Source organism: Kwoniella dejecticola, chromosome 5, assembly GCF_000512565.2.
Source record: "Kwoniella dejecticola CBS 10117 chromosome 5, complete sequence".
In the NCBI taxonomy this organism is placed as follows: domain Eukaryota; kingdom Fungi; phylum Basidiomycota; class Tremellomycetes; order Tremellales; family Cryptococcaceae; genus Kwoniella; species Kwoniella dejecticola.
This window is the reverse complement of record NC_089305.1, coordinates 782,003-796,697: the sequence shown is the minus strand read 5'-3', so window position 1 is coordinate 796,697 and position 14,695 is coordinate 782,003. Positions and strand designations below refer to the sequence as shown.

Sequence of the window (14,695 nt, the reverse complement as noted above, 5' to 3'; positions counted from 1 at the left end):
CATCAAAGTTTACATGGTTCATAGTGAAACGACACCTCCCTCGTCCATGCTACATACAACACCTTACAATACCTTGACAACTATATCTAAACGTCAACTCAACCCAGCTCTACAATGTCCCGTAGACAGCACCCATCACCTCCGTCCCATCTTGCTCGACTCCATTTGACCGGGCACTCATTCTGGTCCATCAATAACGCATTTAATAACAAATTTCCCATTCTTATCTTTGCCAGCTTTGGTAATTTCGAACGCTTCCAAAGCATCTTTGAACTTGAATGTGTGCGTTAAGAGGGGCTCAAGATTGACCAAACCTCTATTCACCAGATCGATGGCTAGTGGGCTGGATCCCTACATCAGCTAGGCCATTCAAGCGCTAATCATATACAAATTCTCGCCATGGAGGGTCAGGATTTTTGTAAAGAATGGGAGAACTCACTAATCACCATTCCCGTACCTGACATTGCACGCAACCCATCAATCAGCGTTATCATCACAGTGTAAGAAGAGGACACCCACCTCCAACCACCTTTGATAGTTATTTCCTCAGTCGTGACTCTGAAGAACGGGATCTGGATGTCGGGCGGTCCAAAACCAGTCTGGACGTGGGTGCCCCTATTGATTCAATCGCCCTTTATCAGCCCCGGATTTGCGGGGCGACACAACATGCGCATGTAGTGAATCTTATCCTCATATCCACTCACCCAGGTCTGACAGCGTTTAATCCCATCTGAATACAGACCTCCGCCCCCGTCGCATCCATCACCAGATCAATTGAGCCTGGACCCCTAGCCGGGATACCGAGGGTGAGAAGCAGATCCTGTGCCGCTCGTAGCGAGTATTGCGGTCTTGGTTCCCCTTCATTCTGCTTGGTCTGTATATGTATCACCCAAATCAGCCATATGGCCAGCGTAATGTTGGTCTTGACTGATGATATGTGGTGGAATGTGCGAAATCGAGTGAGGAATGGGTTGAGGAATGAGGATGAGAATGGGTCTGGGAATGGGGAAGCCTACGCACTGGAATATAAACATCGGTCGCTGCATAGTCCTTGGCAAATTGTAACCTCTCTTGGTTGATATCAACAGCTACGATCCTATTTGCCCCCAGACCCTTGGCTACGCCCATAGCTAGTAATCCCACGGGCCCAGCACCGAAAATGATCACATTTTGTCCGGTCCTCAGTTGACCTTTGTTAGCTATGGCGTGCACGGCGACGGAGAGGGGTTCCATCATGGCGCCGTATTCCAGTCCGACCGATTCGGGCAGTTTGTACACCAGATCCGCGGGGCTAGAAGAAAGCACACGAATACGATTAGCATGAGACGGACTAATGATGAAAAAAGAGGGCACGGAAACTTGTAAGAATTCGATTCGGGTCTTATGGCTATTTTGTTATTGGGAGAGCTAGATACATACAGCTTGTAGTAGCGCTGTAATGTACCTCCTCGAGAAGGCGGGTAAGCTGCAAAGACCATATGTTCGCATATCTTCAAGTGATAATCGATAATCAGCTTTATAGCAATCTAGGCACGCTATTGATGGTGAAACTGCGTTAGAATGACTTGCCTGATAGCATCCGCCTGCAGGAACCACAGTACGGAATATTAGCGCAGACCGTGTAGGGTGAATCGATTCGATAGCATAGCTCACCTCGACAGTCCGTACACATCCTACAAGTGACCCCAGGTTCCAGCGCAACCTTATCGCCAAGCTGTATAGTACCCTTCCCCACCACGCTCTTGACAGCGTTGATATCTTTCCCATCTGTTTTCGCTAACTTCTCCGCCAGATTCGAAGATTGTTTAGCCCTTAAAGCGACGTTTGAACCGAGCTGAACGATTATCCCGGACGACTCATGCCCTAGACACATCGGTTCTTGCAGTTTGACCAGACCCATCGCACCGGTATTATAGACTATATACAGCCAGGATCATTTGATTAGCAATTGACTCATCACAGCTTGCCGTAGAGTAGTGCTCTGTGTCAGACTCACAATGCACATCCGATCCACAGATCCCTGTCTTCTTGATTTCGATAAGCACCTCATCGGGACCAAGTTCTGGGATAGGTTGCTAGATATCGTTGAAAGCACGATATCAGTCAACTAATAACGTGAATGATGTCTCAGTATTGACTCACCTCCTCGTAGCCCGTCTTCAGTTTATCGTATAGAATGAAAGCTGGGTTATCTCTTGGCTTGAACTCCGCTGGATGGGGTTTGCCTGCAGGAAGAACAGCTTGCGCAGACATGTTGATATCTATGTAATGGAGGCGCGGGAAGAGAATGAGCGATCGTCGTTGATCTGATCGAGGACGCGAGCCTTGTGACAAGAAGGACGAGAAGACAAAAGTCTGAAGACGAAGACGTGTTATAGGTTCTCCATCTCAAGCCTTCCACATCATGCGAAGACCTTGTCATACACCGTTAGGCCAATAGCTGTTTGTCCTTCGGGCCGAAGTCGGCGTCATAGTGGAAGAATAACAAACATAGGCTAATAAGTCTAGGCTGAGAAGACATGTGATCTGATGTTATTCGTAGATCCGGAGTCTCCACCTCCACATTCCAGGCAGTGTTTACCACGTGGCTTACACGTTTCTGTATGCCTTGGATTGGCGTCGGGTCAATCGGAAATTCAGGGTAGAATGGATTTGCCTGTAAAATTCGAAAATAATCTGCTGGACGGTGGATGATTATTTGACTATTTGATTTACCGTTGAGTTGACCGATCTCAACGCAGAGAGAGAGTTACGACTCGACAAAAAATACTCCAAAGTGTCCTATTCTACCGCGTTTAATTGACTTGAACTCATTCATCATACTCATCTTCTTCAACTCAGACCATCAGAAAAGGACAACAAAGAGTCCATTGCTCCACTCAATCACCAAAAGCTCACATACGAGCCCCCTCACTCACTCTCGACTGACACCATCATCTCGCCGCTCAAGATGCTCACCCGGCAATCCCGTTTCCTCCGAACTCTCCCTACGTCCGCACCATCAGCATCAAGACTGACCGTAGCTGCGCAACGTAGATCAAAATCAACTTCGTCCCAAAACAAAATCCACACTTCTTCTACCCAAAATGCGCCTGCGCCTACCGAAAAAGCCCCGAGAGACAGGGGTATCTCGCTTGAAGCCAAAGATAGAGTACGAGCACACATAAGATCAATAAATTCAAGTGCCATCACCGGTGCTTCGCCCGCTGTACGACCTGCTCCCGCTCAACACTTCCAACCTCCTACCCCCGCGCAAACTATCCCGAAGAACACCCCCACTTATGAGAGTGAGACTGGTACCCAGATAAAAAATGGACTCGATTACTCGTGAGTTCGCGCGTTCTTGTTACAAGGCATTATTGCGGCGACGCCTTGTAATTCAAACTTCGTCCAATTGAGACTGACTCATGAACCCCAGCTTCGTTGGCCTTTCCGGTGGTCAGATCTTCCACGAGATGATGCTCCGTCATGATGTCAAGCAGGTCTTCGGTTATCCCGGTGGAGCGATCTTACCCGTTTTCGATGCCATCTACAACTCCCCCCACTTCGAGTTCGTCTTACCGCGACACGAGCAAGGTGCCGGTCACATGGCTGAGGGATACGCCAGAATTTCCGGTAAACCAGGTGTAGTGCTCGTCACTTCCGGACCGGGAGCTACCAACGTTATCACACCTATGCAAGACGCCCTTTCCGACGGTGTACCGATGATCGTCTTCTGTGGACAGGTCGCTACCAACTTGATCGGATCAGATGCTTTCCAAGAAGCAGACATGGTTGGAATCTCAAGGTCATGTACCAAATGGAATGTCATGGTTAACGATATCGCTGAACTTCCAAGGAGGATCAACGAAGCTTTCAAGATCGCCACCACCGGTCGACCGGGACCCGTCTTAGTTGATTTACCGAAGGATGTCACTGCCGCTATCCTCCGAACACCCATCCCAGCCAAATCTGCCCAACCAGGTTCATCCCCCTACTTACCCTCCAACCCTCTTAACCCAGCCAACAACTCAGCACCCATCCCAGGAGAACCCTCCCTCATAGCGGCAGCAGCGAAGATGATCAACAAAGCCAAACGACCAATTATCTTTGCTGGTAATGGTATCCTTGCTTCGGAAGAGGGACCTAAACTTTTGAAACAGCTCTCAGATCACGGTCGAATCCCCGTCACCACCACTCTCCAAGGTCTAGGCGCTTTCGACGAACGGGACGAGAAGTCTCTCCACATGATCGGTATGCACGGTGCTGCTTATGCCAACTTTGCCATCCAGGAAGCAGATGTAGTCATTGCCCTGGGTATAAGATTTGATGATCGAGTTACCGGTAAAGTCGATAGTGAGTAGCCTGTCCTGGTTTTAGTCCTGTACCAATACCGTAGATTGACTGACCTTCTCTCCGCCACGTTGTAGCCTTCGCCCCTGCCGCGCAAGCTGCCGCTTTAGACGGTACAGGAGGTATCATCCACTTCGAGATCCAACCTAAGAACATCAACAAGATCATCGAAGCCCACATTCCAGTCTTGGGAGATGTCAACGCATCCTTAGCCAAGATCCTCCCTCAAATCGAAGCCGTCGATCGATCTGCATGGATAGCGCGATGCAAAGCCAACAAAGAACGATACCCCTTTGCCTTCACGCCTTCTACCGAGGGTCAAAAGCTCAAACCGCAAGAAGTCGTACAGGAGCTCAACAACCAAGCTGAGATCATCGGCAAAGAAAAAGTCATCGTGACTACTGGAGTAGGACAACATCAGATGTGGGCATGTCAACATTACCGATGGACCGAGCCCCGTTCATGGGTCTCTTCAGGTGGATTGGGAACGATGGGTTTCGGTCTACCCTCTGCGATCGGTGCTAAAGTCGCTGCGCCCGAGAAGATCGTCGTGGACATCGATGGAGACGCGTCGTTCTCTATGACAGCTATGGAATTGGCTACTGCCAGTCAATATAATATCGGAGTCAAAGTCTTACTCTTCAATAACGAATTCCAAGGTATGGTCGAGCAATGGCAAGACCTCTTCTACGAGAACCGATACTCCCATACAAGGATGACGAACCCGAATTTCGTCAAGCTCAGTGAATCGATGGGAGCCAAAGCCCTGAGAGTAACCAACCTGAAAGATCTCCCGGCGAAGATGAAGGAGTTCTTGGAGTACGACGGAACGAGACCGATCGTGATGGAATGTATCGTATCGTCGGAACACGTTTACCCGATGGTTCCTGCTGGAAAAGCTCTACACGAGCAAATTGTGAGTATCCTCTCTGATCTTGCAGTACCGCTCCAATGCTCCAATCTGTGCAATAAAGCCGATCTGATTCTTCTGATGCTGATTGCATTGTAACCCATCAGCTCCACCCTATCCTTCGAACAAAATCGAATTAAGCGGTGTACCCCAATCAACGCAATGATGAGCAATGAGACCGAGTATGATTACGAGTCTGAGTCTGCTTGCGAGTGAAGTACGTCTGCTGGTGCCGGCTGATAACATACGATTCCGTATTTTTGTATTGGGTGTCGGGTGTGTATGCATATGATCTATCACACAGTAAATCACCAGATCTCCCTCACGTCGTTCGTTGAGTCGCAAAGTCGGAATCACAATATTGAGCATCGGTCATCAATAGTTCCTATGAATTACATACAGTATCACAAGTTCCGAATATGACATTCCTATGTAAAACAAGTCTGCTGACATCCGCTTCAATGCAAATAATCACAGCATTTCAGCGTCATAGCAAGATGTGAGCACACGATAGACAGATAATCCAGCTATTTATGAATCTACCTTCAATCCGATCGATTGATCTCTTTTATGACATCTGATAGATCTTGCCCTCCATCATCCAATCCCAACTCCCTAAAACATTCTCTGAGCTTCATCAGACTCTCAGAAGCCTCGCCTGGCCTTATCTTCCTATTTCCTCTATCTAAAGACTTTTTCCAATCCAGGTGATTCTCTATATAATCATTGATAGTTCGCACATAACTCGAGCTTCGAATCAACAATAATCTAATTTTCGACGAGGGGGATTCTCCTTGCATTTTCAAGTGTTCATCTAATTCCTCTAAGGTGATGGACAGTCTTTCTAATACTTCGTTCGGGCCGATAGGCTGGTCTGGCGATGGCGAAGAGCGGTGATGAGGCTGAGGCGAATGTTGAAGAAGGGAAATGAGGAGTGGTCGGAGGCTTAGTTGGATTGATGTAAGTAAGATCCTTGATGGCATATTGGTCGTAGTCGCTGGTTTCGGGGTCGATGTCGTGGGTCGTTTCGAAGGTGAAGTCGAAGTCGAAGCCAGATCTGAAGTCGAGGTTGAACTTGATCTGGATGTCCTACGGGAACTCGATTTACCGTTCTTGATAGGCGAATTCAGGGTCGAGCCGTTCGAAGGAGGAGAATTCATTGATATACTAATGGAGGCGGATTGATACGAGCTTGACGAATTATTGCGGTCCATAGGTATCGAATTTGGCGAGGTAGGCGGAAGCATTGGTGGAGTCGATCTTGATTTCAGTCTTGTCGGTGTTGTTGGGGTGGATTTGGAAGTCGGAAATGCGTGCCAAGCTGATGGCGGTAGTTTGGCGGGTGATGTCGATGCAGTTGCTGATGTTGAAGTCGATGTCGGTGTCGATGTCGATGATGTCGATGTCGACGCTGGTAGCGAAGCGAGTTGAGGGTTTGTCGAGGGGAGTAAGTAAGGATACCTTCTTTCTTCTTGTGCTTGTGATTGTTCTTGTCGGTCTAGCAGTAAGGAAGTGATATTGCTTGAGGTATCTTGAAGCCGATAATTGTCAGGCTGCTGATCCTGCGATCGAGGTTCACATAAGCCGGTGTGATAAGGGATTCGAACTGTGTGCCAGATGCCATGACTTACTGGATCGCCATTCTCGGACTCCATATCGTGGTCGAAATTCATGATCCCATTCCCATTCCCATTGCAATTCCCGTTCCCGTTCCCGCTTGCATTCCCATTATTTTGCGCACGGTCATCACCGTTCTTGAGGGAGTGGTGGTCTTCTAGTTTGTGGACTTGATCCCATAACGATTGTGGGAACTGCTCTTCTAGCGAATCGAAGAACGTCGTCAGACCGAATATATTTCCGCCTATTGTAGGTATGTCGTTGGATTCCGCCTGATCAGTGATTCAGTCAACTACATATTCAACGCTCAGACTATGTAATTATCGCTTGCTGGCTTACCTTCACACTCAGGTTCTTATCATCCGTCCAAAGAGTCACTTTCGCTTGATCAACATGATGCTGAAAATACAAACAACAATCCAAGATCTGATCATCGTTCTGACCATATTCCTATATGCCCAAAGGGAAGCGAACAATTCGTGAGTTTTGGGTCTTTCCCTTCTCGAGTAAAATTGTGTAGGCGATTTGCGGCAGGCAAGGCAAGGACGCAGGCGAACTGAAGACTCACACGTATTGTCTGATCCCATCTTTCCTTCAGACTCTGACACCTTAGCGCTCCATGACCTGTCTTACGCCTAGTCCGATGGGTATCCAAAAGCCAGGCATTGGCATATTGGACTAGCCTTCCTAGGGTGATTGGAGAGTTGGGCTCAGAAGGTGCTTTAGAGGCCTTGAGCGAGTCAAGTTCTGAACAAGTTATACCAATCAGCTTTCGGCTATCAGAATTCCAGAGGGCCATGAGACGTGGATGGGCAGAGCAGCGTCGAGGACGGAATCCGATAGCAATGTTTAGCTGGGTTGGACATACCGTGTATGACAATTGACGGGATGAGCAATATCACCGGACTAGGTCTCAGCGTCAAAAGTAGACTGTGGACTGTCCTTATAAGGTTCAGATGGGAGATGAAGACGTTGGTATCGATCGCAAGGTAATGCACTGCGGTATTGGCCTTTTCGGTTTTTCGATTTGCAATGTGAAAACTGATTAGCTGTCCACATCTACGTATATGTGTACGATCTCGTACTAAGGGAGTAGATGGTCAAGACGCTGACATACCGGAAACTCAGGTTTCCAGACCATCTCCTCTTCACGGCTGACTATCATATCGTCCGAAGCGAATGCCATACCATGGGTTCCACTAGATTCGCTGGGTTTAGGAATTTCTGCGGAGGTGAAGAAGGTGCTTGGTCTACCATGATGATACCGATGATATTGATGATACTGATGGTGCTGATCCGGTGGGACACGGTTCATCGTCACATCGTTTTGCATGTCACTTGCTGATCACCGGTTCATGGCATTCTATCAATGTGTATTGTGTGTATACCAGGTCATGAGATATCAAAGAGGGAGAACAAAAAGGTGATAATTTCATGCAACTGATGAAACAAATGCTCGAACCTCTCTTGTTGCACAACCTTAAACAGCGTCATTCCGCCGGAGGCTCCGAACCTTCGCCGGACCTGCAGTAATTATGTGGACGAAACACTGTTTCAAGTGTCCATGCAGTGCATATACAAGGGGTACAACAGTATCTACAGTACACAGCTCTATACATGTACATGAGTAAGGAATCTGACCTGTTCAATGTGGAATTTATTACTCACCATATGGCACGTCGCCCACTCAGCTGCGTATCGCTTTATCGTCCAGCAAGTTTAGCGACCTCATCAGCCTCCCTCCTCCTTCGCTCAGCTTTGATCATACTACTCTGTACTCCGCCCAGCGCATGCGCTTTCCCAAGTTTAGCCAATATCACGGCAAGTCTTATTGGTTTCACAGAGGGGTAAGACATCGACCGGATCGAAGGTTCCATATAAGCTGAAACACTTTCAGTCAAGACGATATTAATCGTCTATAGCATCATTCGACGAATAGCGTTTCAGGTCATCAGTGATTTATCCCTGTACCTTATCATAATGTTAATACCAAAACACTCACATGCTTGACCTCGTCAAATACCTTGTCCAATCCCGCTTTGTCCAATCGTTTGATCTCAGTCTCAATGAAGGTCACATCCGCCAACACGCTGGCAAGTGCCATCTCGTTAAACCGAACGATCTCTCTTCCACACAATGTATCCTAATTGGACAATCTCAGGTAATCAGCATCCTGATAATGTTGCGGAATTTATTCGACTATCCCTTGTACTTGACCGCGGATTGAGCAAGCGACTCACCATCAACCATTTATTGATTCTTCCCAGCGCATGCACATAAGCTCTATTCTTCACACCCTCATTCAATCCAATCAAAACACTGTCCACATAAGCCGTCAAGAAAGTGATCATCTCGAAAACGTAAGTGGACGGCTCGTTCGCCGTCGATTGTGGTCTGGTGGGCATCCAATTGTATTCCGCCAGTTCGAAGAACGATTCTAGCTTTGAGTTGATGACGGAGTCGATCCGGTTTTGAGCAGTCTCGAGAGTCTGCACAAATGATTTGGTCGAAGCTAAATGTACTGGTCCACCTCTTTGGGATGCTCTGAAAAAAGCCGTATAAGGTATCGCGCGTAACAGAAGTGATATTTCATAGGGCGTATGAGCTTACCTGAGATTCATCAATACCCCTTCTAACTCGTCGCATGCAGTACTGAAGTGTTCCAGATTGATCACCACCTGGGCAATTTGCGATAAATTCGACATAGCTTGGAGACGTCTAGCGATTTGGTCGGACACATGATCGGACAACAGTCCGTCAAGTGACTAGCAGATTAGAAACGCGAGATCAGTCACGCGAGTGTCATTAACGTCTGCAGCATGAAGAAGAGGTTGAGGCTTACCTTCCTCAATACCTCATCTATGTCCAGATGTTGCTGAGCCACACCATCTGTAAACTGGTAGAATTGGTCCACGAAGTTACGTATGTTGATACAGCACATCGGATAGGTTTGAGAGAAAGGCATAGCCTGAGGGAACCCTTGCCTGTACCCCAGGCGTGAGCTTGAGCTTCGGACAGATCAGGCAGGCCAGCTCACATAGCGAGCGACTCCATTTCTCCAGGAGCCAACCAGCAAACACCGGCCACCTGATCGAATTCTTCTTGATCATTTACCATCATGGGCTGATTATCGTCTTCCGATACGATCTGATCAAAAGAGGTTGTGAGCTTGTGCTTGCAAGATATCCGGACGTTTGTAGCTTACTTGATCAAAGTCGGTACTGAATTTCCGCAATAACAGCTCCGAATACCTCTCGAAAAGCGTGATCAATAGTCCGTTCAGCTCTGTTATATTGTACCCATATCCCTGTAAGAGTGTTGTATCAGCTTGAACAACCAGATAGGTGAAGCAAAAGCTGACGCACCTCTAAAGTTTGCACGAACAGAAGCACGTTCGTTTTGCTTTCCAGGAAAACCTCAGGCTCACTACACCCTTTCAGACCCGATCCGACTACCTCGACTATCCGTTTACACATCTCGTCCCAGAGCTCATCTACATCGCGTTGTGTTCTGAAGTCTGGCATCGTACGCAAAAGGTGCGATTCGATAATGAAGAATCCCACTAACTCCTGCATGAGTAACGGCAGAGTCGATAGGAGCGTTTCCGGAGTGGTCGATAGACGCGAGGTCAGGATCAAGGTCGCTTGTGTCTACAAGTCATGCTCATGAGTGACAACACCGCGTTCAAGTATTCATTACCGAGCTCAGTGATAGCTCACCTTCCGGTCCAATTGATAATTCCTCTGCAGCTCGGGCTTCGATTCCAGAGCTTCGTATATGTGTATACATTGATACAGAGGCTTGAAGTCGACTTTGATATCTTCGTTATCTAGCGCATCAACTACGAACGGCGTTCCGCATCAGCTTCACCTTTTGAAGATGACAAGACCTTGATGTGTGAGCTAGCTCTGAACGTTTGACTCACATTCGACCCGCTCGTTGTGCACCAGCTCCATAGCTCCGCCAACTCTGGCTAAGCGGACTCCACCTTCTTTCTCCCGCTTTGTTCTCCACTTTTTAATTCGCTGCGACATCTGCTCTAGAGCCAGTTTACCGACCTTCGAGCCTGACTCTCGGACGTCGAAGAGCCATGACTTGGTTGAAGCAGTGACTGCATCTTTGATCGATAAACGAAGGGAAGGGAGCGATGATAGTATGTGGGCGTAAAAGGGTGTTTGGGATATTGAAGGCGGTGTCAAGTGAAGCAAATCTTCTATCGACTACAAATCCAAGAGGATTCAGGTACTTGGGGATTCAGCAAGAGTTGTTTGCCAGTGCTTTGATGAATCGAATTTGACTCACTCTTAATGCTCCCCAATACCTCCCTTCTCTGATCATCTCTCCAACCCTGTGTACCAAGTCCAAGAGCCTCAAGCAAGTTTGAAGCGTCTCGATCGCGTCATCCATGTTCCTAGCTACCTTCTTCTGTTCCAACAGGGCTCGTTTCTGCGAGCGAGTTTGATGACCAAGTCAGCTAGGCCCTTTCTGAGCTGAGACTGGTCGGAGAGGAACTCCGCTCACCTTCTCGCCTAGTGCTCGGCCCACATCTCCCATCTGCCCATCTAAATCACCTATCCTCCGTCGTAAATGACCTGAGCCCTGACGTATCGTCAAGAGCGTTGACACCGATGAGACGAAGTCCTAGCGATGACAAGGTTTAAGTGCAACGTGTTCGTTAGCTCATTCCGAAGGTACACGGAAAAGAAGGTGGGAGAATGGATCATACCTCGTAATTTTCCTGACATATCTTTTCAATCTCCCTTTCTTTCTCCTCTACGAACTTGTCCAGACTCCTCAAATACAGCTGCTCGGAATCACTATCCTGTATAGACTTGATGAGCGGTGCGAGCGCTTCCAGGTTCTCGGTCGTTGACGATGTGGGATCCAAGTTGATCTGTGACGACCAAGTAGTCAGCCATGAGAGCCAGACCATCAACCAATCAATAGTCAGTTCCCATAGGCTGGCATCCACTCATAGGCTGTCACTTGGTTAGATAGGACCACAGGTAAGGCTACTTGCTCACTCACCTGCTGTAATTGCATTTCCAGCTCGGAGCTAGTAAATGTCGGTCGTTGTTTTCTGATCATCTTGCCTACTTCCAAAAGGATGCCGTTGCAGGCCTTCTGAGTTTGGCACAGTCCCTAGACCGTCGACTGTAGTCACCTGCTGCTCGATGTTCAGCTAGAGCTCTGCGTCTTCTCAGTCGTGGTCGTTCGCTTTGGTGGTGAAAAATAGTAAAGCATCTGTCGACCTCGTCTTGACTGGTCTCAGCGTCATTATCGTCACCGGGTCCATAGCCGCGCCGAGTCGGCGATCTCCGCCCGCAGAAATCATGCAGTAAACGCGTCAACTTGCCTGAACTCCTTTCAGAACATGAGATCATGATGATATTTCATTCGAACTCTGACCATCACATATGATATAAAGTAGCCAAACAGTCAATCACTACGCAAAGCAGGTCAAAGCTAAGGGCTCAGAATGTCGCAAGAGGAAGATTTCGTACTGCTGGAATCATCGGACGGATACACTTTCGTAGTTTCCAGGAAAGTTGCCGAAGCTAGTGGGACGCTTAAATCGATGTTGGATGAAGAAGGTGAGTTTTACTGTCCTAGGCCATAGACCCTCCGGTTGCAGAGGGGTCTCACGTCCAATCATTCTCCCGCCTTATTCTGCATCGGACGAAAGGAGAGGATCATCATTTAGGAGAACTAGAGGGAGAGCTGATGAACCCTATCTGAACTACAGCAAATTTCGAAGAAGCTAAGAATAAGACATGCAGAATACAACAACGGTGAGTCCTTCTTCCTCAATCATCGACTCTCATTTCTCAGCCTGTACGATACTGTTTCGATCAAATGTCTTCTCCATGCTGATGTCTGATGATAGCGGTGTCATACTGCTCAAAGTCATTGAATATCTGGCTTATAAAGTCCAGTATGCGGAGTTCAATGCCGAGGACATCAAAGAGGATTTCTCAGATAGGATAGATCCGTATATCGCTCTGGAATTGTAAGTCTCCTTTCCGATTCGAGAGCCCCAGATTTAGATCTTATTGTACCACTGCTGATGCTGATGCTACTGCTACTGCTATTCATAGGTTAACCGCTGCCGATTTCCTCGAAGCATGATGCCATTGCATATTCTCTCACTCGGCCCTAGTCAAACCTGTAACATCACCCTTGTACACTCATAATCATGCATGATCATAGTCTGAACCATTGCCATGGATACCAGTGCTTTCACCATCTACAGATTCCCTACGTCCCTCTCCACTTCTTCATCGTCTCTTTCACGCCTCTTCCCAATTCCAGCTCTTTTCTTATATTCTCGTCCACTGCTTTACCTTCCTTCGCAAGCTTGATGACCTCCCTCAATCGTTCAAACGGTATTATCACCACCCCGTCAATATCACCGACCAGTACATCCCAAGGTTCGACCACCGTCTGTCTTTCCCCTTGATCCTCTTGATCATGCCCAACATCACCCAGTCGTGGAGCTAAGGTCGGCTGTGCAAGTATAGGTATTTTCAAAGGGATATCGTACTCCGATGGGCGTAAAAAGGTTTTTTGGCCTATCGTAGAATGGAATTGGGCGAATACCGGGAATCCAAGTTGTCGATGTTCAACCAAATCCCTACATCCTCCGAGGATCACTGCTCCTTTTATGCCTTTCGCTTTGGCTGCTGTGGACATCAGTCCACCCCAACATGCTGCTCCGGATACTAAGCGATGATCAAGGATCAGAGATTGTGCAAACATCAGCTATGTTGGCTGCCTTGGGATGACGATGTTCGAGCCCTCGCTCGTTCCGGTCAACACAGTGTGGGATTGACCACGATGAGAGGGGGAGAGAGCTCACCGAAGTCAGGTGAGATGAGTATCACACTTCCTTCCGGCGCAGCATCTACCTATACTCGCATACAATGTTCAGCATTAGCAGATGCCATCGATCCCACACATTGGTGTGGTCTCCTATTCCTGTGTCGGTATGTGCGGTTGAGGTGTTGTCTTGATATGACGAAGGTGAGAAGGATTGGGACCCACAAAGTGTTGGTCCGTCTTGGATCCATTCGAAAGCTCTGCACCGGGCTTTTCTTGCTCTACAAGCTAATCCCAATATGTTTGCATCAGTCAGAGCCCTTATCCATGTCATGCGTCGCCTCATAAAGCTCAACATGCGGCGAATCAGTGATTGAGTGTAACATGTTTTTTAGCGGCTCACTCGGACTGTAAATACCCTCCCTACCAATTTGACTTGTTCCCTTCCGCTTCCGCTTTCGCCATCGTTCGGGATCGGTGACGGAGAGTAAATATTCAAATGAGGTAAAAACCCTCCCGTCGGGTTCCCAAGTTTGACCAAGGCATCGGATATCTGTGTTGTTTGAAACGGTAGAAGTCAGGGCTAAGCTCAGTCTGACCACACCAATATGGATATTCTCGAGTGATTGACTCACTTCGCACGTTGAAAGTTCTTCCAATTGCTCTTTCAAGTCCTCATCAATATGCGTGCGAGAAAGCGATGCCATCTCCGCCATCTCCTCGTGCTCGATATGGTGATCACACGGACTATGTTTCTATTTACTCTCGTCGCTCGCTCGGACTTGAATTATGCGAAGCGAAGTCCAAAGCTGATGCCTCCGTATCATACATCTGTCGCAGCATGGGCGATAATCGACTATGAAATGTCAACAGCGTCACAAAGATGACACCACCGGTTATCAGATACCTCGCATCCGACCGATCCTTATCTTTCGTCCGAATTCACCGAAATGAGCTCCTTTCATCTTACTTGTTTTGATTTGACATGACATGGCATGCAATGGTCTTATTGCATAA

General features: G+C 47.8%; 6 protein-coding genes across 6 annotated transcripts; 2 read left to right on the top strand and 4 right to left on the bottom strand.

Moving 5' to 3' along the window:
- Positions 1 to 177: 177 nt before the first annotated feature.
- Positions 178 to 2,253, bottom strand: I303_104389 (chlorophyll synthesis pathway protein BchC; the record flags this gene model as incomplete). Its single annotated transcript, XM_065968951.1, has 11 exons — positions 178 to 343; positions 440 to 457; positions 520 to 615; positions 705 to 874; positions 1,021 to 1,291; positions 1,420 to 1,490; positions 1,570 to 1,583; positions 1,654 to 1,741; positions 1,823 to 1,917; positions 1,997 to 2,075; positions 2,143 to 2,253. 11 exons carry the CDS (start codon positions 2,251 to 2,253, stop codon positions 178 to 180), a joined length of 1,179 nt encoding a protein of 392 aa, XP_065825023.1.
- Positions 2,254 to 2,950: 697 nt separating this feature from the next.
- I303_104388 (acetolactate synthase, mitochondrial) lies at positions 2,951 to 5,382 on the top strand (the record flags this gene model as incomplete). Its single annotated transcript, XM_018407931.1, has 4 exons — positions 2,951 to 3,327; positions 3,419 to 4,335; positions 4,410 to 5,248; positions 5,350 to 5,382. 4 exons carry the CDS (start codon positions 2,951 to 2,953, stop codon positions 5,380 to 5,382), a joined length of 2,166 nt encoding a protein of 721 aa, XP_018263142.1.
- A 405-nt stretch (positions 5,383 to 5,787) lies between these two features.
- Positions 5,788 to 8,174, bottom strand: I303_104387 (uncharacterized protein; the record flags this gene model as incomplete). Its single annotated transcript, XM_065968950.1, has 6 exons — positions 5,788 to 6,804; positions 6,874 to 7,131; positions 7,199 to 7,309; positions 7,428 to 7,606; positions 7,728 to 7,869; positions 7,977 to 8,174. The coding sequence occupies 6 exons, from the start codon at positions 8,172 to 8,174 to the stop codon at positions 5,788 to 5,790; spliced, it is 1,905 nt and encodes a 634-aa protein (XP_065825022.1).
- Positions 8,175 to 8,562: 388 nt separating this feature from the next.
- Positions 8,563 to 11,947, bottom strand: I303_104386 (uncharacterized protein; the record flags this gene model as incomplete). The annotated part of the gene is made up of 14 exons (XM_018407933.1): positions 8,563 to 8,775; positions 8,862 to 9,002; positions 9,100 to 9,403; positions 9,470 to 9,624; positions 9,702 to 9,843; positions 9,897 to 10,006; positions 10,065 to 10,166; positions 10,225 to 10,509; positions 10,579 to 10,700; positions 10,785 to 11,079; positions 11,162 to 11,305; positions 11,381 to 11,500; positions 11,586 to 11,753; positions 11,888 to 11,947. 14 exons carry the CDS (start codon positions 11,945 to 11,947, stop codon positions 8,563 to 8,565), a joined length of 2,361 nt encoding a protein of 786 aa, XP_018263144.1.
- Positions 11,948 to 12,338: 391 nt separating this feature from the next.
- On the top strand, positions 12,339 to 12,988 carry I303_104385 (uncharacterized protein; the record flags this gene model as incomplete). Its single annotated transcript, XM_018407934.1, has 4 exons — positions 12,339 to 12,453; positions 12,606 to 12,651; positions 12,747 to 12,869; positions 12,958 to 12,988. The coding sequence occupies 4 exons, from the start codon at positions 12,339 to 12,341 to the stop codon at positions 12,986 to 12,988; spliced, it is 315 nt and encodes a 104-aa protein (XP_018263145.1).
- A 129-nt stretch (positions 12,989 to 13,117) lies between these two features.
- On the bottom strand, positions 13,118 to 14,394 carry I303_104384 (uncharacterized protein; the record flags this gene model as incomplete). Its single annotated transcript, XM_018407935.1, has 5 exons — positions 13,118 to 13,581; positions 13,719 to 13,767; positions 13,904 to 13,966; positions 14,082 to 14,231; positions 14,314 to 14,394. 5 exons carry the CDS (start codon positions 14,392 to 14,394, stop codon positions 13,118 to 13,120), a joined length of 807 nt encoding a protein of 268 aa, XP_018263146.1.
- Between the last annotated feature and the right edge of the window lie 301 nt (positions 14,395 to 14,695).